The 27,524-nt window shown below is 31.0% G+C and overlaps 1 protein-coding gene across 2 annotated transcripts; it reads right to left on the reverse strand.

Annotated features, from left to right (window-relative positions):
• Positions 1–2,260: 2,260 nt before the first annotated feature.
• On the reverse strand, positions 2,261–27,142 carry Papss (3'-phosphoadenosine 5'-phosphosulfate synthase). 2 transcript variants are annotated; one of them, XM_088199800.1, is made up of 15 exons: positions 19,489–19,651; positions 17,916–18,035; positions 10,168–10,345; positions 9,927–10,099; positions 8,788–8,925; positions 8,599–8,718; positions 8,384–8,524; positions 8,198–8,260; positions 4,587–4,826; positions 4,370–4,525; positions 4,193–4,298; positions 3,212–3,354; positions 2,979–3,140; positions 2,807–2,915; positions 2,261–2,721 (listed from the first exon to the last, which is right to left on the reverse strand). In XM_088199800.1, the coding sequence occupies exons 2-15, from the start codon at positions 17,994–17,996 to the stop codon at positions 2,615–2,617; spliced, it is 1,917 nt and encodes a 638-aa protein (XP_088055926.1). In that variant the 5' UTR covers positions 17,997–18,035; positions 19,489–19,651; the 3' UTR covers positions 2,261–2,614. The 2 variants fall into 2 exon arrangements, with proteins under 2 accessions (XP_088055926.1, XP_088055927.1); XM_088199801.1 differs by lacking the exons at positions 17,916–18,035; positions 19,489–19,651 and adding an exon at positions 26,964–27,142.
• Between the last annotated feature and the right edge of the window lie 382 nt (positions 27,143–27,524).

Consider the following 27,524-nt stretch of genomic DNA (forward strand, 5'->3'; position numbering starts at 1 on the left):
TTTATATGACGAAATTTACTGTGTGTTCGATTAATGTTTTCACATGAAACGAGACCACAAAGGCGGTAGGATATACCCAAAATGATTTACTAAGAACGTAATTGCAATCTCAAAGTGTCTTCCACATCGAATCATATATATCGATCGCAATGGAGACAATCCGACCTCACGATCTAGTTGATCATCCGGTTTATCCATAAACAAAGTCGAAATTTTAGAGATTTTGAACTCAAATTGTATTGTTCAAAAAAATCACATTGGATTCGGCCATTGCGAGAAACACTGTTGAGAGCTAAAAAAACCTCAAAAGTCAACTCAAACATTTTTGAACAAAAATTTCCAACATGACCTTTTTTTAGCTACCACCAGACATTTTTGTTCGAAACAAATGAAAATGTCAGGTGACCTTTTTTTAGCAATCCTGGTTTAGAACTTCATTATTATGGTAAGTCTTGTAATAAATCGTGTATTAACTTCAGACTGGTCGCCATTCCATCAGCACCTGCTAAGTTATCAGATATATCCACATTCATTTAAAAGGTTCTAAGCGCTAGAAAACTATAGTATTTTTTAATTTCCACCATGTATGCCAATTTTAGATTTAAAAAATTACATACATACTACATCAAGTTGTAATATTGTTGATATATAAGGCATTTACTACCTTATCTGATATTTTAAATCATACGCTACCATCCTTAATCTTTTATACGTCTTTAATTAGTGAAATGTATTATAACAATAATTTACACTCAGTAAACTCCCGTATCAATAATAAAACGCTGCAATACGACCGCACGTGGTCGTAGCATAATATAATAGTTTATGTTTTCAATTTAGAAGCTTTTTTCTAAGATAGCCTGCTGTAATAGTTCCAAACTGGGTTAAATATTAACTTTGATCTGAAGGTTAAAAATTCTTAGCACCTCAAATATTCCAACTTATGCAAAGTTTATATATATTTTAGTGCTATGTAGTCTAGCTGTCTCTTTAGAAGTTAAGACATTGCTTCTTTTGTTCAATCAAAGTTACGTCAAATTACTTTTGCCTTTCTTTTACTATCGATCATGATCACACATTTACTGTAATGCTCATCAGTTTTGCCAAAACACGATCTTTGATAAATTTCCTTCTTACTATATTTATCAAAGATCGTGTTAATAGTAAGATATCATATTTTTTCATACAATTTATAAATAGTTGATTCTTGATTGTAATAAATAATCCACATACAAATATAAAGACAAATTTTAGTACGCCATTGGTTTATTGCCGTTCAAAGTACAAATATTGAATTGAAAAATACATTAGCATATCAAACACAATCAAATATTTGAAATTCACTCTGGTAATATGTTTGATTGATATATTAACAATGTAGGGAGTTCGATGGTAAATTGTGTCTTAAAAATAAAATAAAAGTCATAATAATAATTTATTCAATTTAATTCTATATTTGGATATAATAAGCAGATGGAATAAATAAAGAATAAAATTCATGTTGGAATGAAGCTCTTACAGAATAATTTCATTACAACAAAATAAGCAGATTTTATTAAAGATAAAGTATTTAGCTTATCGTTCATTAAGTATCCAATAGTAAACTGAAACAATCAAATTTTGTTTAATAGCAATTCCGTATCAACAATCGTAAACATTTTTTATATTTTAACATAAAATATACCATTTTTAAAATTTATAATTGATAACGAAAGTTAACTCATTTCTGATTTTCGTTGTACATTTAATATGGTAGATATGTATTTATGTATATAATATAAATTATAATTTTCTAAATTTTTATATAAGAATAAATATTTATAATAATGATAAAATATAACTAAGTAGATTAATTTTTATATTTTAATTCAATACATGATGGTTATAAGCATTAAGTTTAAATAGGCATATGTAATATTATATAATAGAAAGATTTATAATTAAAAAAAATGTAATATGTATACATTTTTCTACTACATAATAACTTTTCCACATCACAAGTAAAATTACATAATAAACGCATACAAAAATACTGATAAAAGGAATGATATAAGACAGTGGTACACAACTTGTAAGTAAAATGTGACCATAGAAATTCCATAAGATGTGTACGACTGAATGAAAATATTTAAAAAAAATACATAACATCAATATTAGTTTGACTATAATTTTCAATTGCACTAAGTAGAAAAATTATCACAATAAAACATAAAAATAGTATTTTGTGCAAAAAAGACAAAGTAAAATAAAAACTTAATTCTTTTTCTTGTTATAAATCTATATTACTTGGTATTAAGCGTTGAATAACCATATAAAAAATTTTAATAAATTAAACAGCAGTTTTAAAAGATGCTAACTTTAACAATTGATTTCGAAAAAGATAGATTCAATGATAAAAAAACAATAAAAATAATTTATATATAGCATACTGAAGAACATCGTTCAATACAAATCAAAATTTTGACTAATCTCTCTTTAGAAATACGTGCTTGAATTTCAACGAAAGCCTACTAATACGTGAGATTCACTTTCAGAAAGTGACGCGTAGTGTATTAATTAAATTTAAATTAACTATAAGCTTCACCATGCTAAATTTAACACTAAAATGTCATCATCAATTATCTCCGATCGATTTCAGTGATTGATAATACTCTGAGAGCACCCGCCAAGCAGTCGGAGCCATGAATCCGTTCGGCGGTTCTTTCCCAGAACGAGCTAAGGCTGAATTATATAAGAATAAGACAATTAGATTAAGAATACAGAGAATGTTTTTATTATTATTAAATAATGACTTAATCTACTATACCTCTCATTCTAGTACCGGATATAAAGTCAAAATCTTCTTTTCTTGTCGGATCGAAGAAGTCCATTTTACCACTTGCAGTATCATATGCCGCTACTCTAAATGGTACGATCTAAAATCATATATACATTTATTAATTATTTTATTTAGTTTAAATAGAATTATAAAAACAAACCTCCAAGTCTCCCAAACCCGGTGCCATCTTCAGAACTTGGGCTCCGTGACGCGGATCGTATAAATCTCCACCGTGAGTCGGATGAGGCATGCCAGCTGGATCTCTTCCTACAATATATAAATTGGCGCCGGCGTTCATCCTCGCTTTGGCGTGCCATTGTACCTATTCATTAAACATTTTAATTATTCTAGTGAAGAATTGTAATTCTAGAATGAAGAATGAATAAAAATTACTTCTGTCGGTCCAGCGTACATCATCGGTGATGGGAATATAGCTAAGATTGTATTGTGTGGTTGTAAAATGCCTTCCCTCAAAACAGCCAAATGTTGATTGATCCTCACGTGTAATGGTACGTCGTCATCCTTTGTCCAACCACCTTAAATAGAAAATATTTATTTATTTAAATTAAGACCCTTGTGACCTAAAAGATAACTCACGAAAAAATAATAAACATAATAATAAAAACTGTATATAAGAAAGAAAAAAGTCATAAAATATTAAAATGATAAGATACGAATCGGAAGCTCCTTGTAGCTGACAATAAATAGATAAATGCCAGCGTATTAAGAAGCTGAATGGTGAAAGCCATGGGCGAGTCGGCTAGTCCGGACAAACCGGCTCTAATCAGAAGAGGGCACAATTGAGATAATCGAAGACGTTTCGAAACTTAAAACTAAGATTTTTCGAGAATGGTTAGATTGTCAGCAGTACTCTTCAGTAGTTCAAAGAAATATTCAGCGACATATAACTATCTGCGAGAACTCAGCGAATCGTATACCAATGCTCCTAGAATAAAGGCGCTGAGATACAAGAACGGCTAATAACCAAACGATCAACTGACGAATCATCGGAAGTGAAATACGTTCCTCATAACGAAGCCGGGCATCTCAAAAGATTTTTCGTAGATCCCTTATATCGGTTTGGTCGCTTTTGTAATAACTGCGATGAAAAGATTTGATCAAACACTTAACGCAAGCTCTTATTCCTTAACCCTCTATTACTCTGACTTTTTTACATTTAGTTTATTACTTCTTTTAGTCTAGGTTTTAGTTTAGGAGGGAGGAATGTCCCGATCTTTTCCGTAGCATAGTGGCATATCTTTATTGAAGGATACAACTAGAATAAAACATAGGCAAAACCAGACAGTTATAAACTTTTTAAACAGAAATTACTTCTTAGCCACTAAGATAGTAAATAATGAATGTAGCAAATACCTAATGGATGCAGAAGTAAAACAGGTCGTTTGAATCCTCTCTCAATCAGTTGTTTATGTGTGTCGGTCATCAACAAAGCATGGCCATTATGAATTGGATTCCTCAGCTATAAATGAATGAACAACATCACAAAAATTACCAATGAATACAATATATTAATCCTAAATTAAAAATTACTTGAAAAGCGAATACAGCATCAGCTCCCATTTCTTTGAACAATGCCCTCAATTGATTGGGAGTCAGGCGATACTCGTCCAATCCATCGTCCCACTTGATCTGACCCAACACTTCCACATTTCCGCCGACTAACCAATCGCCGCTTTCTTCGACCATCTAAAAGAGTCGATTATGCAATATAACATATAAATGATAAAGGGGAAAATAAAAATTATACCTTTATGTATGGATGCCCGAGATTGCATGTTCCGAATTGCCTGGCACAACGTTCTTCTTTACGATGCGGGAAAAACTCAGGCGATCTCAAGATAGCGACTGGTCTTCCTGCCCTTTCCAGAGTGATGGAGCTGCAGCCTTCCAAGCGACACTTGTTGTTTTCGGTCAGCGCCAAGACAATCGGAACGGACTGATTGACCACTGTGCCATCTGATTGAGTGATCCAATTAAAGTGTAAGGTCTGGAAACAATGAAACAATTCATATTATAATTCATAAAGTGTGCTCACTAAAGGCTAGCAATATAAAATTTTAGAAACGGCAATGTTATTTAAAAATAAATATTGTGTGAATAAGTACTATTATATAAAAAATATTTTGGCTAATCAGTGTAAAAGTCGATGGAAATAATTTTTGGTTTCAAGAAATAATGCCAGTTACCACACGTTTATTTTGCTCAATAGAGGAAGAATTTATTCTATAAATTCTTAAAATATCTGAATTTAAGTGGAATAAGATAGCATTAGAAGGTTTATTATGATGCAGAGTAATTTTGGGTACACGATAATAGACGAGTGGTATAGTGACTAATACCCGGAAGACCTGGGTTCAAATCCCATTTCGATCGATCTTCACAGATTAAGTTTTCCTAATATAACGGATGAATGTTGTGATGATTAATTCAAATCAAACTAGGTCGAATATATTAGGTATAAAAATTATTACTCAAAAATTAATTAATGAGGCAACAATTCTGACTGGCGCATTTATAGACAAAAATAAGTTTATTCCAAGAATCGGTACTCAGATTTTTCCGTACACGAATTTTGCAGACAGGAACTTTAAGGACACTGATTTTTCCAAACAGGATTTTTGCAGACACTGATTATTCCGGACAAAAATATATTTTTAATATTATATTAAAAAAAATTAAGGTAAACATTTGGATTGTTGAATTTTTTTTAATATAATATAATTTTAAATCCAATGAATCAATATTTTTACTTTGTGAAAAAACGTTAAAAAGTTGATGTCTATAAAAACGGACAATTAACTGTTAAATAAAGATTGATTAGGATTTTTTATCAGTGGCCTTTATTGAAATGAATGGCAAATTTCAGACGTGACAAACAAATAAAAATTGCTGTGTGCATAGATTCAATGCGGGCTAAATTTTTACTCTATGCCTTGTTATTCACGGACAGTCATTCCCAAATATGTATGCGCCCAAAGTTTATTTTTATTACATGTATTATGATGTATTGAATATGCAGATAATTACCTGGAGTGCGTCCTAATTATTAAATCTAAATCCCTTTGAAAGGATTGCCATAAAACATAATAGTAGTGGCATGTAATAAAATTAATCTCTTGCGTAACTTTAAACATATTTTTGCCTAAATAACATATTTCCATTACTACATAGTTTTACGTTACTTTTATAATATTATTTTTTTATGAAATTAATCTTTTATTATTTTAAGTTAAATATCATAAGTTTTAAGAACTAATAATTTAGAGATTCGTAGCTAAACAGAATTTGGCTATATGTGGTCACGCCCAAATTAACTGAAAAGAGGTTTTATTAAAATTTAATCCATATGTTGAAAAAATATGATCCATTGTTACCAGAATGTGTTCTGAAAATCAATCTGGGAAAGAATTTTGCAAAATCATACATGAGGAGTTATTAATACAAAGTAGGGATTATATTGATAAGAATACTACTCAATAGTTAAAGGGATTGTCGGGTTCATCAACTAAACCACTAATCTATCTATAATTTGATGGAAGGATTAATTGCATATCATCATAAAAAGGGTTAGTTCCACTCGCGATAAAAATAAAAATACTAATATAATATTATAAATTTGTTACTGGTGTAGTAATTTCCTTCATAATAATTTCATAATTTCATATTTTCATTGATATATTAAAATACATCATAATCCAATAAAATTATTAATTTATAATTATACATTTTTTTTATAGCTAAACTTATATTTTACTTGAAATAATACAATAATAATTTCACAAAAGTAATGTAAAACTGTGTAGTAATTTAGGCAATACAATAGAAAAAAGTTGTTTAAAATTATGCAAGAAATTAATTTTATTACATGTCACTACTATTGTTTTATAAAGATCCTTTTGAACGGCTTTAGACAAAAATACGTTTTCAATAATATAAAAAAGTAATTAAGATGAACTCAAAATTGTTGTTTATTGCATTTTATCACGAAGTAAAAATATTGATTCATTGATTTAATTTCAAGTTGATTGCAACATTGAACTCGGTAAGAGTTTACCGATTCACAATGGCAGAATTTATACCGACCGAAGATTTGGTAAAAAAATTGGATGGGATATGAGAAACAGGTGCTATATGATAACTATAGATGTAAAAAAACAAGAAGCAGGTAGAAAAACCAATTGTAAAACACCGAACTGACTGCAAAAACATACTGTTGTGTATTTGGTGGGATAGTGTAAAAATCATACACTATGAAATTCTTCGACCTGGTCAAACGATTACAGGAATGATGTATTATGAACAGTTAGACCGTCTAAAGGAGCAATTAAGAAGAAAAAGGCTATCGATTATCAATAGAACTCAAGTGGTTTTACAACATGACAATGCGCAACAACATATTTCTAAAGCCATACTCTTCCGATTATCACCTTTATCGGTCCATGCAACATTATTTGGATGGAATTTATTTTTAATGTAAGTGACATGGAATAAAAACTGTTGGACTATTTTAATTCCAAAACCGGAATATTCACAAAGAAGGCATAAAAAAGTTGAAAGAGAGACTTAAAGTTTTATCTAATGAGGCCAATTATTTTTTTGATAATTAATCAAGAATAAAAAAAAGCATTTTATTGTTTCATTTTTAAAACGAATAACCTAATATTAAAAATATTTTTTTGTCCGGAAAGTTCCTGTCGGCAAAAATCTTGTCTGGAAAAATCACCAAAACCCAAGATCATTCATTCCTAAAATTTATCTTTCCGCTACAAGTGGATTCGATTCCCAAATTCGCCATAACAATAAATTCGTTACAATATTCATTAAGAGATGAATGCTTCTCTCATGGTCATTTTTATGTTGCACTTAGTGTTGTAATGGGGCCAGAGCGCCGCTCTGGCTCTTTTTTATAAAGCCGGAGTGCACTCCAGTACTAGTGTTATCATATAATGTTTAACATTAAACCAACAAAAAAGTTCAATAGAATAATTATAAAATTCATAAGATACAAATAATGTCAACTGCTTGCTTAAAAATCGAATTTTGATATTTGATTATATATACATAATATTTTATTTATCATAAAAGGAATTTATCTATAAGCATTGTAACATTTTCAATTTTTGTTATTTTGAAAATCATATGCATAACGAGGGGGAAGAGGAGCTAGGTCAAAATTAACGCTCCGGCACTATTTAATATAACACTACACCATTAGTTGCACTATCAAAATTAACTCATCCGTATGACCTACATACATACAACAAAAACGGTATCTAGGATACAATATAACTAGAACTAATATGTAGAAGAAGCTGGGTACAAAAGAAAGTATTAATATAAAGCTTATTTTTAACTCACCTGCAGATATTCATTCTCCCTCATAAATCCTCTCAAAGGCGCAGCCCATCCTTCGGCCAATACCTGTATGAGATATTATAAATAAAATATTGCATAGTTTAATATTAACTAGTTTACAAAAGAATCTTCAGTTACAATGCATAGTACCTAACTCTTTTATAAATACTGATTCAATTATAAACGTACCTGTAACCATTGAAGATCTACTTGTGTGATTGACAATCTCGGTAGAGTCGCTGCTTCTTCTAACGCATGACTCAATCTATTTCCAGTTAAAAACAATTCAGGTATGATGTCAGCATCTTGAGAATGACGTGGGATGATTCCCTATAACATATTTTTATTTAAAACACTGATTGTAAATCGTTAAACAATGAAAACATACACGTATATCAACTAACCTTCTCTTCTAAGAGTTGGACAACTCTCAATGTCGAGTCTTCGATGGTGCAATTCTCGGTTTTTACGATCAGATCTGGATTTTCTGGCTTTTCGTATTCTTGTGTTATACCAGTGAATCCCTAATGTTTATGACGCAATCGTTAAAAATTATAATGTGATATTTAATTTCAGATAATAGCAATAATCACCTTAATTTGACCGTCGCGCGCCTTCTTATATAAACCTTTAACGTCTCGTGATTCGCATACTGCTAATGGAGTGTCAACGAATACTTCGAGGAATGGTAGATCACACTCTTTGTGGATGCGGCGAGCCATATCACGATCCTAAATAAAAATGGTTACACTTAACTATGCGTTTCTTCTGATTCTTTAAAATGTTATATAAAAATCTGAGCAAAATATTTTTAACTTACTGATTGATTGAAAAATAATTAAAGTCATATTATTCAGTAGGAAAAAAGTGACATAATTTCAGAGGCTTAACTAACCAAAAGAGTCTTTCGTAAATTAAAATAAAAAAGTCTCTATATTGCACACCAAAAAAAGTAGCTTTAGACATTTTTGTTTTTATTTTTTTATTAATGTCTGAGGTGATATTTTTTTTAGCTCCCACCAGCATCCGTAAACGAACAAAAATGTTTAAAAGTGCGAGATCATGCAGTTCATGACAAAAAACGGTTAACAGAAGTAATAATCAGATACCTCAAAGCTCTTCATGAAAAAAGTTAAAAATGATTTGGCTCGGTAACACTGAAACTGTACGCTTGAGCTTAAGCGAAAATAATTATCTCTTTATTAACTACTTTTTTACACATTTAGTGAGTAACCAATGGTTAGTTTGCTTCAACGGGGTTGAAGGTTTTGGTTTAGCTTGTAAACACCAGAAAAATATAAAATAAAAATTGCAGGTCAGCGTTGCATCACGTGACCGATCATTACTTTATGGAGGCAATACTAGTCGTTATCTGGATTGTTTTATTCAAACATATACATAGGCAAGCATCAAGATTCCATGTGCAAAACTAACATTCAATTAAAATTAATTCAAAATACTATTTCATGATTATACATTTAATTTAATATATGTATGTATATGAAGCAATCTACGATATAAAAAAATAATTCGAATAGTCAATTTAATTATTTTTAGCAACATTCTACATGGAGTTGAGCAAATGCTACCTTTGCCTCTTTAATCAGATATTATATAACTTATGTTTCTTAACCTACATTGCTGAAATCGTTTTAATTTATGGGACGTAAAAGCAAGTTTTTGTTTTTGTATCAATTTTGCAATTATCAATGCCAACGAAATTGAATAATACCTCAGCAAAAGGTGAAACGAAGCTGCATAACGCAAGCACTCCGCTATCGGCGAATAGTTTAGCAACTTCAGCGACTCTCCTAATATTTTCCTCTCTTTCCTCTTTGCTGAATCCTAAGTTTTTATTCAGTCCTGTACGAATGTTGTCGCCATCCAGACCGTAAGCGGGAATGCCTAAAGTCATAAAATTGATTACACATATATAACAATTTCAATAAGAAAACATTGATCATTAAACATACCTTTAGACACCAAATAAGCTTCGAGTGCGAAAGCGATGCTAGTTTTACCGGCACCACTGAACCCTGTGAACCAAACGGTCGAGCCTCGGAAGCCGCTGGTCGAACCGATCGCCATCCCTCTCTTGGCTCTGGACACATGGTGCTTCTGTTCTCGAACATTGGTCGCGACTTGTATGCACTGTAATAAAATAGAAAATTTAAGAATCTCTGCATAAGGACACGTTTCAATTCCTAAATATGTTAGAAAGCAGTTGTGCAGGAAGTGAAAGACACCTCAAAAGGGAAAGCTGGCACATAAGTGGCGAAATACACAGAAGTGCAAAAATATATGCCACAATGTTCATTTGCGAAAAATGAAATATTTATATAACCGCGCCGGTGCCATTATTATTATTGCATTCGCATATAAAATTAAAAGTGTTTAATGTATGACTAATGCTAAATTAGTTTCATAATAATTTAAGTAACAGTACTTTCTCAATAAATCAGTTATTTAATATTATATTCTCAATACATTATTTTGCCAGTACATACACCATTCTACGACTATGCATCGCTTTTTATAAAACACAGTAATTCGAAGATGTGTACTTATAGCATCATGAATTTTTGCAATAGTACATTCCATAAGCTAATACATTCCACATTAAGATAGTCGAGTATAATAACCATTGAAAAATCAACAGAGTATATAAAAGTAGTATAAATTAACATAAGTTTTCCATATTTATTAGCCATGGGAATATATAATTAATTCATTATACTGAATTAAATTTAAAAAGTATTATTCTATCAGGAGTAGCCAGACTTTTAGGATATGCAGGCGACTCGCTACTTAAATTAGTGATTGCGGTCTATAAACTTCATATATTTGCTCTTAAATATTATTAAAACTACGGTCATTCGGTCGATTGGTACTGTTTTTTAAAGAAAAATGTCAAGCTACTTATCTACGCAACATGATTAAAAAAACTTATACATAAATTTTAAACTTAAAACTAAGTTGGACTAAATATTTTTCCACATTAAATAATTACGTAGGGATTTCAACGATGACAGAGGTTTAGCTTAACAAAACAATAATCAGTATTTCAAATCACCTAAAAATTGCAATATAACCAAGCAGACTTTCAAAAGCCATCTATTAGCATAACATAAAAAATTCTCTGTAAGCCCTATATTTAGTAATCTTCGAGACACATATAGAAAAAATAGTAACGGCTTAGCATAGAATAAGCATTATTAAAACTATCATTTTGTAGTTCCACCTTGAAAATGAAGACTTTCACAAAATAATGGATCAGAGGTGGAGCTAAACACTAACGTAATTGGCTCTAAATTCATCTTTACTCCCGTAAATGTAGGATAATCAGACGTCCTCCTTTGAGGAGGATAGTCCTCAAGTTATTTGTCTTTCTTTGTTCTCCTTTTGTTGTTTTGTCCTTACCGAACAAAAATGGCAAAAATGAATTGAGTAGGAAATGTGTTTGTGTGCGTGCATAAACAATGACAAAAAGGCATAGCATGGTCCCGTTCTACGCTCGATTAAAAATTTTTTGGTTTCTCGACAATTAAGCTCTCGCAGCATCTCTAAATAAACAAAAAATCCAAGGCGACCCTTTTTCTCTTTTTAGTGTCCTCCTTTGATATTTTCAAAATTTGGTCATCTTAGTAAATGACCAGTATAAAGGATGTGACATATAATCTTTCAAAACGAATCGATTCTCGAACTCGCTCGAAGACTATAGTACCAACGAACACTCTTTAAACTTTCAAAACTCGCCATTTCGACTCGGATGACACTTCTACCGTTCGATTAGGTCTAACTAAACAGTCACTCAAGTCCTCAAGAGTTCAACTCGATCTTCAGTACGACTTCGAGACTACCAAGACGCGGTACTAAAGCGAGTATACGTATTATTATTATCCAAATGGTACGGCCATATCTAAAACAGTTTTCTCTTTAAAAAAAGATGCGACAGACTATAATGGTATGGTAATATTATAATATATACACTATCTCAGCAGTTCACATGTTCTAATAGTGCTTCTAATAGCATAAACGCCATCTGCAGCTATAGTGAAGTGACTGCATCGTTTACGCAATCTCGACAGACGAGATGATTATGAATAATTAAGACAATGTCTCATAAATTCTCTGCAGTGGACTAGAATTAAATGAATTGGCTTAAACAAGCTGTACTTAGAGTCAGTAAAGTATGTACATCGTTAGTTTATTTTATACCCGAATTCACATAAGTCATTTTGTCATAAAAAAAAAAATTGTTTTCTATTCGAATTCCATCTATTGCCTATAAAAGTAAATAAAATTTGATGACAGATTGAGTAGAAGGGGGTCTAAGCCAACGATACGGCGAATACTAATACACTTGTGATATCCGTGGCATTGAATGGTAATGTAAATATTGTAATAATAAATTGACGACCTAGTGTTGAGAGGGCAAAATCGCTTCAGTTTTGTATTGAGTAAGCAAAGGTTAAAAAAATTGACTCGTTAATTTGGTGATTGTTCAGAACACCTGCTTTATTTTTTATAGCAATTAATAAGGGTTGTGAAATTTAATCTGGATAAGTACAGGATGAACTAATTCGAGTACTTTATTGGCAGTATTGTAAATCAGACAGCTGTCAATAATCACGCGTATTCAACTGACAAATGTTAGTTTGCAACAAACATTTATGAAGTGGATCGTTTAACCAACGCTCGACGATTTCAAATTGTTTAATTGTTTTATAAAAATAACAATACTATATGAACTGTGAATCAAAATTTACGGGAAGCTTAAAATCAATTTCATTGTATTACTGAACAAATAATTCGCAACGTAGTGAAAAAAAATTAAGAGACTGAAAGCGTTTAATTTTGGCCGAAGACCCCGAATTGTTAATTCGTCGGCGTTCGCAACATTTAGGCTATTATTATGGCTCCCTTTGGCACATTTTGACATGCACCTACATACGTATAAAATTCAGATAACACAAGAACTAAAGCCAAGAGAACATGGACAGCGAATAATTTACGCAGATTGGGTGTTAGAGCAGCAGAAAATTGATGCTGATTTTTCAAAGAAATTCTTTTTCTCTGATGAGGCACATTTCCACCGCTCTGGGTATGTTAATAATTAAAATTGCCGCATATAGGGCGAGGAAAATCTTCATGTGATTCACGAGAAGCATTAAATGCATAAAACGTGACCGTTTGTGGCCAGGCGGCGTCATTGGGCCTTTTTTTTAAAACGATGAAGGTCGGACTGTAGCAGTCAACGGTGAGCGTTATATACGCATGATAATCGATTATTTTGGCACGAAATCAAAGATATTAATGTATAAAACGCGTGGTTCCAACAAGACGGCGCAACTTGTCACACATTGGGTGCAACGTTGGAAGTTTTGCGTTAAGTGTTATTTCACGTTTTGGTGACGTCAACTGACCACCAAGATCATGCGATTTTTATTGTGGGGTTTCGTGTGTCATGTCTACGCCGAAAGAACCGAATCGTTAGGGCACCTAAAAACCAACATACGCGAAGTTATAGCCGAGATATTTTTTAAGTCCTCAATTTATTCATCTAAAAGCATCTTATAATTTATGTTGAATTATTGCCAACGATTCAAGTATATATTTACTTAAATAATCATTACATTTCCTCTTTGATTGAAGTTTATTCGTGTGTAAATTTACTAAAAATAATATTATTGTAGATTTTAGTAAACGATGGTAGAGTACCAATAATAGCTGAGAAAATTTGCTGACTAAATGAATTTAATCAAAAACATAATATAACATGTATTAAAAATTAAATCAACTTTAATAGTATATATATTTACTAGTTTATTAATATATATTTTAATTAACACGTGTGCCTTATCACACTATTTTGTAATTTATCAATTAGCAATTAAAACACCACAAACTGAAGTAATATTATTAAACAAGCACTTAAATTACACAATGAAGTCATTAAACGGAAATAGGTATATAAAAAAATAAATGTATAATTTATGCTAATGCGCATTTTTACATTAAATATTAAATGCAAATTTCCGGAAAAATAAAATAGTAATATAATTAGTGTTATATCTATCACAATATATATCAAAAAAATATGTACTACATATATATTTAATGGACGTTTTTTGGATTTACTCAAAATTAAATAAATACGACATAGGTGTATAATATTAACTATTCTAAACGCCTCAATTAGATTTTCCAATAAACTTCAAACGTGTAGGCAAATTTGTCTGATCAGCACAATGACTTTTACTATTTTTATGTCGTCGTAAAACCATTGTCGTTATGTTACTTTTTGTTAATACATAAAATATTAGATATACTATACTATTTGTAATAATTTAAAGCATATGCTTTAAAATTCTATAAAAAGTTTTTTATTCCGAAAGAAATTAGCTTTTAAATTAAAGAGAAAATAGATTTGGATAAAGATAAACGTAAATGAGAAAATAAGATACGTGTGAGAATAAGATATTTTAGCAAAATATGTAAAATCCTGCATCGTGATGAATGTGAATCGTGATTTTAAATTGCACAATAAAACGTGGAAAAAAGACATGCATGATATAATAAACCTACTGGATTATCGCAAAAGTCTCGACTTTAATACTAAGCAGAATTATATCTTTTTACCAAGAAAAAAATTGCAAATCATAATTTGTCGCAACAAGTTCGTAATCTCAGATCGGCTTTTGATGAATTTTGAAATTGGTCAAAAGAGCGGCGACATTAAAATTTTCGACATCGTAATGACGGACTTTCACCAATTTCGTTCGTCATAATAATATATCTTCTACCACTATAGATACAGTGGATATAGGCAAAATAATAATTTACGAATTCCTCTTAGCGGACCGTGCACGAGGAACTCCTAGGTAAGGAGGTCAAACGTGAAAATCGAATGAAGTAACCGAGACGGGTACAACGACAGATGAATGGACGGAGGTGGCGAAGAACGTAAGGAAATCCACGTTTGACCTTGGATAATTGCGAAAAAACCACGGTTTTATTTTAAAGCTACATGTGTTATAATGATTAATAACATTGTTCCCAATTTTCAAAACACGACATTTTTAGAACTTCGGATCTTTGCAGGATCTGTGCTAAAAATTGTTAGTTGTTGTGAAGCGTTAAATTAGGAACATACCGCGCTATATTATAAATTCGTGAGTGTGAAATTACATGGGCAAAGTGTAAGATTGTGAGTGTAAAGTGCGAGATTATGAGTGCATCATGCAACATAGCTGTCTATTAGAGCTAAGAAAGAAGTCAAACTATTTAGGTTAAGGGCAACAAAATTAATATTTTATTCAAGCACGATAGTCCAGTGATAGTCGGTGAATAATACATAAAAGGTCTTGATTCGAAACCGTATGAACTTTAGTGTTTTTTAATTTGCATCGTGTCTAAGAGATCGGAATTAGTGAATATTATATAATTATAATTCGAAAAGATCATCACAGATTAGGTTTTCCTAGATTTTCCTAATCTTATGTATGAATCTAGACTTTTAAATACAATGATATTCATAGTGTGCCTATAACTAATCACATTTGTATATTCTGAGTCAAGATCCACAGACAACTTTTTGATTAACTCTTGGACTGATATTATTAACAAATTTAACATGATAATACATGTTGCATGTTTAATATGTTTTATAATTTTGCACAATGCTTGTTGGTGGATAATACAATGAATTATATAGTTGACCGGAACGAAAGTTCCGGTCAACTATATCTATATTATCACATACATTATAGTAATTTTCTCTCTCTTTGTATTTGTCGCAGTTTCTGACAAAAAAAAACAGTTTGAGTTGGATTTATGAAATTGTATTGATTACATTATGATAGGTAGTAGGTTGCTAGATTGTTTAATAATTTTATCAACATAGGTAACGAAAACCATTTCATAACTATTTTTTTAATACTACGTGATATGTCATTGAATCTAATACTATTTAAAAATGTAAAAAAAACACAATGCTCGACATGAGGATCGCACGTCACGCAAAGAGTAATCTGAGCTCGCATCTTGAGGTTACAAACTTTTAGTGTTTATAATTTCTGCGGCGAGAAGCGCATAAAATAAGATGAGATAATGTATAAGTGGAATAATAAAATGTTAGGCTGGTCGAGCGAAAGCGACAAACATATTAATAAGTGAGAAGGGCAAAACAAACATATTTTAACGTTATTACATATTTAATGTGCATATTTTATATTTCTTAAGAGTAAGTAAATTGGAAATTTCGGATATTGATTCTAAACGTCACAAATAGGTTGCTAAAGCCATCTGTCGATACAAATGTAAGCCAAATAAATGACAGTTGTATCATTAGAGAGTATGTATATTCAATAAAGTAGCAAATAACAATTTTTAATTATTTTAAGACTAAAAATAAGAAAAAAAGATTTTTACATATTGTATAAATACAGAGATGTATTAGATGTATTATATTTTATATTCGATATATAGCCTTATATATACTACACACTAGTTCAAACATGCATTCATATAGATACGTATACACAACCATTTTAATATATATATACATATAAATGTTAAAATATAGCAGTAGTTATATATATTAAAATTTGGCGTACGCCAAAAATATGTACTACCTAAATTGTTCTAGCTCCTTGTAGCTGATGTCCGAAAATATTGTTTGGCAATTTTGTTGAGAAGCTGGATAGCTCGTGTAAGGGGAGCATTCTCGAGCGCTGACGCCCTAGCCTCAATGGTTAAGATTAAGGGACGCAATCGTGATAAAAATCGTTAAGCATAGACATATCATCGACACATTAAAAAGTATGTCAAAAATGCAATGAATTGTATCTAGACGTTCCTTGCAAAAAAGTGCTTCGCTGGCATTCCAGACAATGGAAGCCATATTCGAGGACGTTCCTCAAAACTCCGCATTCTACTACTAATATTTTTAATAGTCAGTTTAATAATAATAAATAGTTTAATAAATGGTCAATAAATTTTTAATTGCCGATATACAGACAATAAAAAAACTAATTAATTTTTATTACATTTATACTTTAGTTCATAATATTATTATACAAATATTTTATAGTATTTTTTTACTTGTTAATATTCAGTTAAGATATAATTAAATTACTGATCAAAACCAAACAAAATACTATTCCTATTTATTTCAAGAGTTTATACACATCCAAGTTGCTGATTTTTCACCATTTGTAACAAAAACAATGATCACACCTTACAAAAGTTTTTACTATTTTTAACAAATTGACAATTATTATGATTTGCATTTTATTTTGATACAGTAAATTTAATATAATTTTATTTGCCTTACTTTCCTACAGTAAATGAACTGCTGATATTTACATACCACATTGTATTCGTGGGAACTATTAAAAAAACAAAGCGAATCAAACGAGATAACAAATGCAATCGTTCAACCATAAATAAAGTTTCATTCGACGAGTATTTGAGAGCATCTTTTAACACATCACCGACCGGAAGTTAAATCAAATGTTAATTTACTAAAAAGAAAACTATTTAAATATATACTATATGTATTCTATTTAAATATAATACAAGTAAAACTTTTATTCACCGAATACTTTGAGAATAATTGAGCAGAATACCGTTATGCACGAGCGCTCGAGACGAAGCTTTTTAGCATCGTCAGGTGATCTTTACAATTTGGTCAGTAATATTTTTGTGGAGTACTCACGTTGAATTTGTTTCCCCATTCTTCGATTTTGATCTTTTCGATCGTGTCCAACAGCTTTTGCTGTCTCTTCTGTAGGCTCATCTCGGCGAATTCACAAAAACGAGATGGTTCACTATTTCGCTACAAATGCAACGCAGATTATTTTTATTGTTTACTTTTTTTAGAATATTTATTCTACGGAAACATCACTTTCTACACCGCACGCAAGACGCACTCGTCTCGTTTGCATAACGACACAGCCGACAAGAAGCGGTCAAGAATCTTGTGTGAGAAAAGAAGAAAGTGGCCTTGTTAAACCCCTCACACGCTCTGCTTTGTGGTTGTTGAATAACGCGCCGCCGGATTGCGCAATACGATTCCGTAAGGAATTCTTGTGTAATGCATAAAACTTCTTATAACATACAAACTTATTTTTTTTAATAACAAACAAGATTAACGCTATGTACAATTTAATACTCGATAAAGCCAGATTGGGATTAAGTGTACGAGAAATTTCATTCCGGGTCAGTGCGCCATTGAACTAAACTGGAATCTATGATGGGTCATTGTGTCATCGGATCGGCTCAAGCGACATTCAGTTTTTAACCAGAAAAATCTAAAAAGACCGATACACAGATTCAACGGTAAAAACTGTTATACCAACTACCTTATGCAAAACTTTCATAAATGCAAAACAGTAGGTTTGAATATATTAAATTTTCCTATTAGTGATATCGATAACCTAATGTGTAATTTGCTTTAAATATTAGCTTGGAAAACATGCCACTATATATGCAATAAAAATCACTTCAAATTATATAAAAAGTGTACGCGGAATTTTCTAATTTTCTAGTGTTTTTACTTTCAGTAAAGTTTTTACCCTTACGACTATTGATCGATCAATGCAATCAGTATTAAAGAAAATTAATTAGTCTTTAAGTTTAAGTTGGTGTAGGCGTTTCAAAGAAGATAATTTTTCTATAAGGCCTCAAAAATTCTGAGAAAATAGAAGAGAAACTTAAATAGCATAATTTTGGGTAAAAATAATGTAATTAAAATGTCTAAATATATCTCGTGTAACTGGATTAACTAATAAAATTTGTAACTGTGAAAAGAACATAAGCTAGAAAATAACTTGAAAAATCTATACGATAAATCTTGTCTTCATGTAAGGTTGATAATTAATGAGTTATTTTACACTTAAGGCCATCGAACGATCGTTTGTTATTTTTTAATTGATTAACTTGTCTTATACGAAAACAGAACGTTAAATAATAATTTTCCTTATACGAACAAAGCAGAACGTTAAATAAGAAACTGACTCATCGCTTTCTTCTATTCATATGAATTAATACACAAGAAATTCGTTCGAAGAGGTCAGACTGAACGTGATGATTGCAACGATTGGTGACAAATGTAAATGTATAAAAACTTTCTAATATTATACTCGATCTTCTGGATTATTGCTAAATTAGAGTTAAAGTATGCTTGGGAGTTTAGTTGAAATTCTGGGTGCCGGTTCAAACAAAAACTAAAATTGCGGTGTAAAACCGCGATGTTTCCGTGTTTTAAATTATGTAAACAGAATGCGTACCGTTTGCGAATTGGGTCGTTTTAAACCATTAAAAACATTGATGACACTTTATATTGTGCGGTGCGTGTGTGGACACCTTTATTCGAATTGACAGTAAAATGACTAAACGACGCGCTCGAACGTAAACACACGACTTGAGTGAACAGCTGAACACGCTTCGAACAAATTTAAACTTTCCCGTTCGGCACTGGCGGAAGAAAAGGGAAAATGTGGTGGGGGTACGCGGAAAGAGCAGTGGGGGGTAACAAAGCATTGAGGAGGGGATACTTCGCATGAAAATACATACTATATTATTTTTTTACAATTTTTTATCTAATTTGATTCTAATTGAACTTGAATATTTTTTTAAATGGTAAATTTCATTTGTTTGTTTAACAATAATATCTGTAACTTTTCACATGTCATTTTACATGTAATTTCAAAATAAAAATTCCTATAATCTTTTGACATTTGAAAGGTAAAGTTAGTGCCAATAAAAATTAAAGCGAATATCATAATCAATCGGTAGTTTATTAGGCTTTAGTCACAGCAACGTTGTATTTACGGTGTGAGTTTAAAATAGCCGTGTCATTTGATTATGGCAATGTGAGATAAAACTGTTTTGTGGATTTAAAGTATTAACATTTAATGGCGAAAATAGAAGTGGAAGGCCATCTGTTGTCGCTGGTATACTCGTTCGAAAAATAGTTTAAAATATGCGTTCATTAGTATATATGGATGCTTATTTTCGTAGTCTTGCGTCACGTAGTTCTAGTCATCTAGAAGGTCTGGTGATACTCTTGTATTCCTATGACATCTTAGCTAGACCTGGTCAGGTGTGTAAGTAGAAAGCGGCTACTTTATCTGTTTTTTCTTTGTTTCTTGTGGAAACTCGGCAATGTGAATTGAGTACGCCGTGCTTCGAGCATATTTATTATTTTATAATATTATTCCGTTCTGACCAATGCGATGATTCAGGGCGGAAACAGATTATTTGTTATTGTCTAATAAATATCACTCTTATCATAACGGCGATGATTCAAAAATCGGTAGACTAGGCAATGATGTAATTTATATCGACCACATCATCTCGGGTTCAGATAACTGTCGGCGCATTCCTTATCGTATTATTCACTGAGCTGCGTGAATTTTCTCGCAATATGAGGCAGGCGCGTCGCCTTGTTCTCGTCGCTTAGTGAGCGTGTGGAAACCACAAGCTTTGTTTCACACCTTCCCAATACTTTTTAAACTCCTTGAATGCTAGAGCATGTATATATCTTGTTTTATCTGTTAACTCATGAGTCGACATCTCTGTAATGGTTTCAAGTTCTGCAGCTATGCAGTCATCATCGATAATTTTTGGTGTCCTACTTCTAGGCTTGTCTTTCAAACAAAAAATCCAGATTTAAATCTTTTGAACCATTTTTTTAATTGACGAACCAGTAAAACGTAACCATAGACGGCACAAAAGTTTTTGGTTACCGATTTTTTCTTCTGTGTAATTCATACCGCATACATGCGCGTAAAAACACCTTACTCGGAACGTAATCTTCCATTGAAACTTGGGGTGTTTTTTTGTTGTTGTTATGTTCGTAACGCAATCTCCAGATGTTAATCCAAACACTACCAAAAGAAAGATTTACGACCCGAACAACAAATAAGTCACAACTGATCGTCAAAGTTATTCGGTATAAAAACGTCCTTTTTTTGGGTACCCCTAATATTGTTTTGTCTAATACAGTAGTACCTCGGTTTTCGTCGATAATCCCTCCGAAAACAGTCGTTGAAAACCGAGGCAATTATTTGTAGTATGTATTAACATTAACAAAAAAACACAAAAACACTAACACTGGCAAGCAATGGAAATGTTTGGCTAGACGGGCAACAATGCGCAGCGCGTGGGTCGCGTAGGCCAACGAACTCCGAGGCAACCGACGAAAACCGAGACAATTTTTTTCGCGGAAAAATCGACGAAAACCGAAACCGAAGTCAACGAAAACCGAGGTACCAATGTACCGGGTGAATTTGAAATAAATCTGAATGTTTTAATTTGGCAGGGGTTTACACTACCTGATTGATAAAAATATCTAGGCCTGACCGGTTTTAGTGCAATTCTTTTACGTCACCACTATTGATCCCGATAATGGATGTCGGCGGAGCGATGCATATCTGCTCTATTGTTCCGCTATTAGTAAATTCGAAGGACAGAAATCTATTAGTTTCATGACATGTCTATTAACATGTCTTTAATAATTAATTACGAAGTAACAATTAGGCTATCGGAAAATCTGTGAGTGTAAGTGAAAAGATAGGCGCAAAACAATTATATCGTCAGAATCAAGAAACTCGTTTCCAGGCTCGCTGAATACACTGAGATATTTAGTTACGATGTTGTAAAATAAATAAAGGTGTGTTTCAAAATCTTTGGACTTTATATCCTTATTTTCCTAATACTATTTATATTATTTTGTAGGTATTGTTAGTATGTGTAAAGCACGGAAGTCCGTTGTAAATATCATATATAATATTTACAAAATACATTATTACGACATTTATATAAAATATAAAATAACATTTGGTAAATCTGAGGTAGATATTTATAATTATTACTGCAAAAACTGAACTGAAATCCGTAGTTTTTGCAAAATTGCTTTTGTGAAAATGAGATACATTTTAACCAAAATTTTTTGATACAATTTTTTCTACAAATCCAATAAAATATAACTTTATATCGGTCATATTAAGACTTATATTGTTTTTATTTAAAATAAAATAAGTAGACGTGTTAATCGACTATTTTATTTAAATATATGTGTAATATAAGTTTGGCCGTGCAGAGCGATATTTATGGGTATTGATATTGATTTTTTTTAATGACCTGTATTTCCCTCAAATAATTTAGTTAAAATATTTTTATATAAAATATTTTTTCACAAAAGACACATAATAATAATATTAGTTAAATTCTGTATTGTCGCTGTAACAAGTTAATCTAACAGCAATCGTAGTTCTACTGACTGTTAATCAAAAAGTTACTGACCGTTTATGAAAAAGTTACTGACTATTTAAATCAGGGCTGTGGAGTCGGAGTCGGAGTCGGAGTTGGAGTCGTGGAGTCGTGGTGTTTTGGCCGGAGTTGGAGTCGGAGTCGGAGTCGTGAAAAATGAGCGACCCTGAACATTTTTTATATAAAATGGATTTTTTTAAATTAAGAAATTTAAATTGCGTAATGATGAATGTGTATAGCGTATGAATATAAAACGCGTAGAAAAACATCAAAAATACCTGATAAAATTAAATTTTTTTGAGTCGGAGTCGGAGTTGGAGTCGGAGTCGGAGTGGAGTCGTGTTATTGGTAAATATCGGAATCGGAGTCGGAGTCGTGTTTTTTTTAAACGACTCCACAGCCCTGATTTAAATGGTTGCCTTTTATGTTTGCCTTTGTTACTTTGAGATATTTTACTTACAAACTCTTTTAATAAAATATCGGAAAACAGACTTTTAAAATGCGTAATGTATGTAAAAATACGGATTTATGATAAACTGCGTTGGTAGCATAAATATTATGTTTTAAAAAGGGTATTTCGTATGTATGTAAAAATATATTTATTGAAAATATTAATAAATAAATGTAGCAATAAAATAAGATAAACTTGTAGTTAAAATAAAATATTATACATTCAAAATGGGTTTAATAATAAAAAAAAAACTAATGTGGCAGGTGACTTACATGTTTTCTACATAACTTAGAAACCCTCGAATGTAACATTGACAGTGCTACGTATAATGGATACTAAATTTCAACAAATAATTATTTTTTATCAATAAAATTGATAATACAATTCTAAAATTGAAATAAACATAAGCAAATAAAACAATAAATAGAAAATGCATGTACCTATATATTATATAATATAATATATTCATTCAGATAAAATATAATAATGTTTATATCGCTACTGATTTTCAAATAAAAACATATTTTTACTTTGCGGTCCGATTTATAATATAATTCAATGTGGGTTATCTATCATTTATATGTGAATAATAAAAGTTAAGATTAAAACTTGATTTTGTTACAGTTGATTTTATTATGCACAAGGCTGGTAAGCGTTTGTGGTTTTCTGGTATACTATATTTTTCGTAATTTAATATATTATTTAAACATATAAATCAGGTTGTTAAATCTTTATGAAAAAAAAATATATTCCAATTAAATAAAATAAACAGCTACGCGACACACGTAAAAAAATAATAAACCTAGTATACGTGATGGATTTGTTAAAAATAGAGATTTTTAAGCAAATAACTTTTTTATTTAAGAAAACATTAAGCATGACTATTGATAAAATACAAGACCTTATTGAAAAAAATAACATATTTCAAAACAAAGTCGATCAGTGAATAATACGATATGGAATGCGCCGATAGGTACCTGAATCCGAGATTATGCTGTCCATAGAAATTACGTCATTGTCTAGTAAACCGATTTTTCAATCATCGCCGTTACGCAAAGAATATTATAAGTAGATACCTATATTCGACATTAATAAATAATCTGTTTCCACCCCGAACTATCGCATTGGCCAGACGATCTATAATGGAAAGGGCGAAGGATTCTAATCCATGATTTAAAAATAATATATAAGCTTGAAGCACGGCGTACTGAATTCGCTACCATCAGGAATTTTCAAACGGATCTGACAGTTTTACAACTTCGTTTCCGATTTGGAATTAACGAGAGTTCAGCTGATCTCCCCCGAGTATCGGCCGAGAAAGCGGCAGTTCTACTTTCACGTCAGATCTAGTCCAGTTAAGAACTCACCGGAATCCAAAAATTTAATAAGAACTTTAATAGACGACTTGGACTACGAGAATAAATACGCATATATACTAATAATTATTAAATTTGCAACGGTTTTGAAGTTAAAGTATAGACAAGTGTTGTTCTCGCAGCATTGTTTTGTGTTTTATATGTCTCCAAGTCGTCTCTGAAGATCCGGTTCATTTCTTGGATTTCGCCCTTCGTAACTAGAACAGGTTAGTCATGAATAAACTGAGAAAGCGGCTGCTTTCTCGGTCTGCGTAGTCGTCTTGCTTGGTATAAAAGTAGCTTCGCTTTATGCTAGTCTTAAACTCTTAAGTCAGAAGTTTCAAATGGTGTATTCCGATTAGAGCACACTTAGATATGATATTATGCTCTTTGGAGATTGGGGAGGTGATTCGCTCTTTCCTACCTTTGACCAACGTTATTCTGTTACTTTTCTAATAAGATTTATTTTGCGCAACGACTATAATCTAAACAGCTGGGATTTTAGCAGAGCTGTTACTGGGTACTTATAATTTAGGTACCTGCTAAGTGCATTATATTGTGTTTGTATGGACACCGACTACTTTTGTTTATGTCTATTTGCAAGTGTTTCTAATCCTCCTAAAATATCATCACTTACACTTGTATAACACCGACGTGACTAATACTTGTTCTTCGCAAATACTTATAGCAATTAGTTTTATTACACTTTTACCAAGTAATTGCCACAAGTTTATGCTTATTTATTTTCAATAATAGGAAACTCGTTTTATTTCGCAGTTCAGAAATATTATTATTTATTTTAGTCGGCACAGCACAAACATTTCTAAGTAATCATACTATTAATAATATTTTTCATGTTTTATTATTTGTTTCCATAATTCAAGTGCATTTATTGCAGGAAAGCAAATTATCTAATAGCGATCGTTTGTCTGAGACTAAATTCATAATCTGTTGTCACTAGTATAGCAAAATGTTTGAAATAATATACCCTTAAATAATATAAAAAAATCAATGTTATGAATATATTCACGTCTTACATACAATTAAATAGATTCGTTGAGAGTTATTCGTGGGATGTTCAATGTTCTGACCAACGCTCGCTCGCACCTAACTTGTCTAACAGTTTTGGTACAAGTGAGATATTTTATAAGATATTTCTAAAATAAATATTTTGTTATTCATAAATGTTATATTTTTTTTATTCACACAATAGTCCTATATTTTAATTCGGATCATTTTATATTTTTATTCTGACCATATGCTATTTTTATCCAACCATTTGATGCTTATTCTGACCGAGATTTGATTTTTATTCTGATTCAAAGTTTATCTAAATTCTGATCATTTAATTTATTGCCTAGTTTGAGTGAAATAATATTTTTTTTTAATTATAAATGTAAATATAGTTATTGGCAAATAATAATCAATTAATAATAAAATTTAAATGGTACATAAAAATAATCAGTAAAAAACATTAATAATGCATAAAGAAACTAAAACGGAAATATGTTTATTATTATTTATTCACATAAAATGGTAAATATATTAGAAAAAAATTCACGGTCAAATGGCAAAAACTAGATCTTTTTAACAATCGAACAGACAATATACAAAATTGCTTTACATTTTTTTAATCCAACACAATCGATATGTATACAAGCATAACACTATCACGTATTTTTGCTTAGATTTGTATTTTTTTAATACAACAACAAAATACGTGGTTGGTTTATATTATATATACATATATACAACTTTTATCAAGTCAATCAACGGTAATACCAGTGCTGATTAACGTTCTTCTGTGTTTATTAATAGGAATTCTAGTTACTGCGCTGGGCAATGTCTATCAACGGTGACGTTCGTAAACATCAAAAGATTACATACGATAAAAATTTAACAGGTTCTATGTGTTATTAACGTTTGCACATATGTATTACATTTTTTATGGTTTAGATGTTGATAAAAAAAAGAAATCGAAACACGCAAGTTGATAAGGCAAAACTCATTATAAAATGTTAAATAGAAACTTAGAGATAAGAAATATTATGTACATATGTAAATGTAATTAAGAGTAATATTAGGAATTTTATCATCCCATTTATAGAAAAAATACCATTGTTATCTTAATATATTTATATACATAACTAAGTATACAGAAACGACATTAAAAAACCCATAGATCTTCATGCACGAGCAATTTAAAATGAGTAAATCAGGTCTGGGTTTCATCAAGGTTAAATCGATCATGCATGGTGTTTAGAAAAAATCTTGTACAATATTTTATAGCAAAAAAGTCATTATTCTCGTAAACATCGTGTTTTGAGTTAAAGTAATAATACATATTTTTTGTCAACATTGAAAATAAAACCAAGAATAGGATTTTCAAGGTCAACGTGATAAAAAAATCTGATATTGACCATTTTATCGATTCGTAACAAATGGTTATAACATAATATATCAATCTAAAATACACTTAAATAAAAGTATATTTTTTTAACAAAACACATACAATTGCTTTAAATAAAAACGAAACAATGATTTTAAATCGATTCATTTCCATTTTAAAGGCATTCTAACTGTGAAAATTTTCAATTTTCATACATCATTTCTATTTCTAAGAATAAATATGTCACCATATTTACATAGACTTTAAATGGTTATTAACTGACAAGTCACTTACTGTTTTTTGCTTCTTTTTTATTTCGCATGTCTCCATTTTGTATATGTTAATTACAACTATTTATATGATGTATATTGATTTATAAATATAATTTTGATTTTTTTACGGCAGCGAACCGACTGGCGTGAGAGACAGCTGACAATTCGACGTTCACGGACATACGATGTTGCCAGTGGCGTAATATTTCCAGAAAATAAATCGGGAATTCAGAATGAGGAAAATTGTGTATATGATATAAAATATATTTATTTTACTACAAAATTATAGATCAACCAGACAAGAAAATAATTGATTTAATAAAATATTTAAAGTACTTAAGCTTACAAGATAGAGCAGGGCTGCTAAATTTTCAAAAAAGACTGCGATACAAAGGAAAACATTGTCGCCAGCAATATTAATTAGTACAAACAGTCAAATATCTAATTTGCAAACTTAAAAAGTGATTGCTGATCTTATTGATCAGTCAGGGCTGAAAAACTAGTGCTTCGGAGTCGGTAATTTGCCTTCTTCCTTTTTACACGTCTGACTCAAATTCATCCGTGGTAGGATTGTTAAGTAAAA

Source organism: Plectrocnemia conspersa, unplaced genomic scaffold (genome assembly GCF_051122295.1).
Source record: "Plectrocnemia conspersa isolate PC_06_02 unplaced genomic scaffold, ASM5112229v1 ptg000012l, whole genome shotgun sequence".
In the NCBI taxonomy this organism is placed as follows: Eukaryota; Metazoa; Arthropoda; class Insecta; order Trichoptera; family Polycentropodidae; genus Plectrocnemia; species Plectrocnemia conspersa.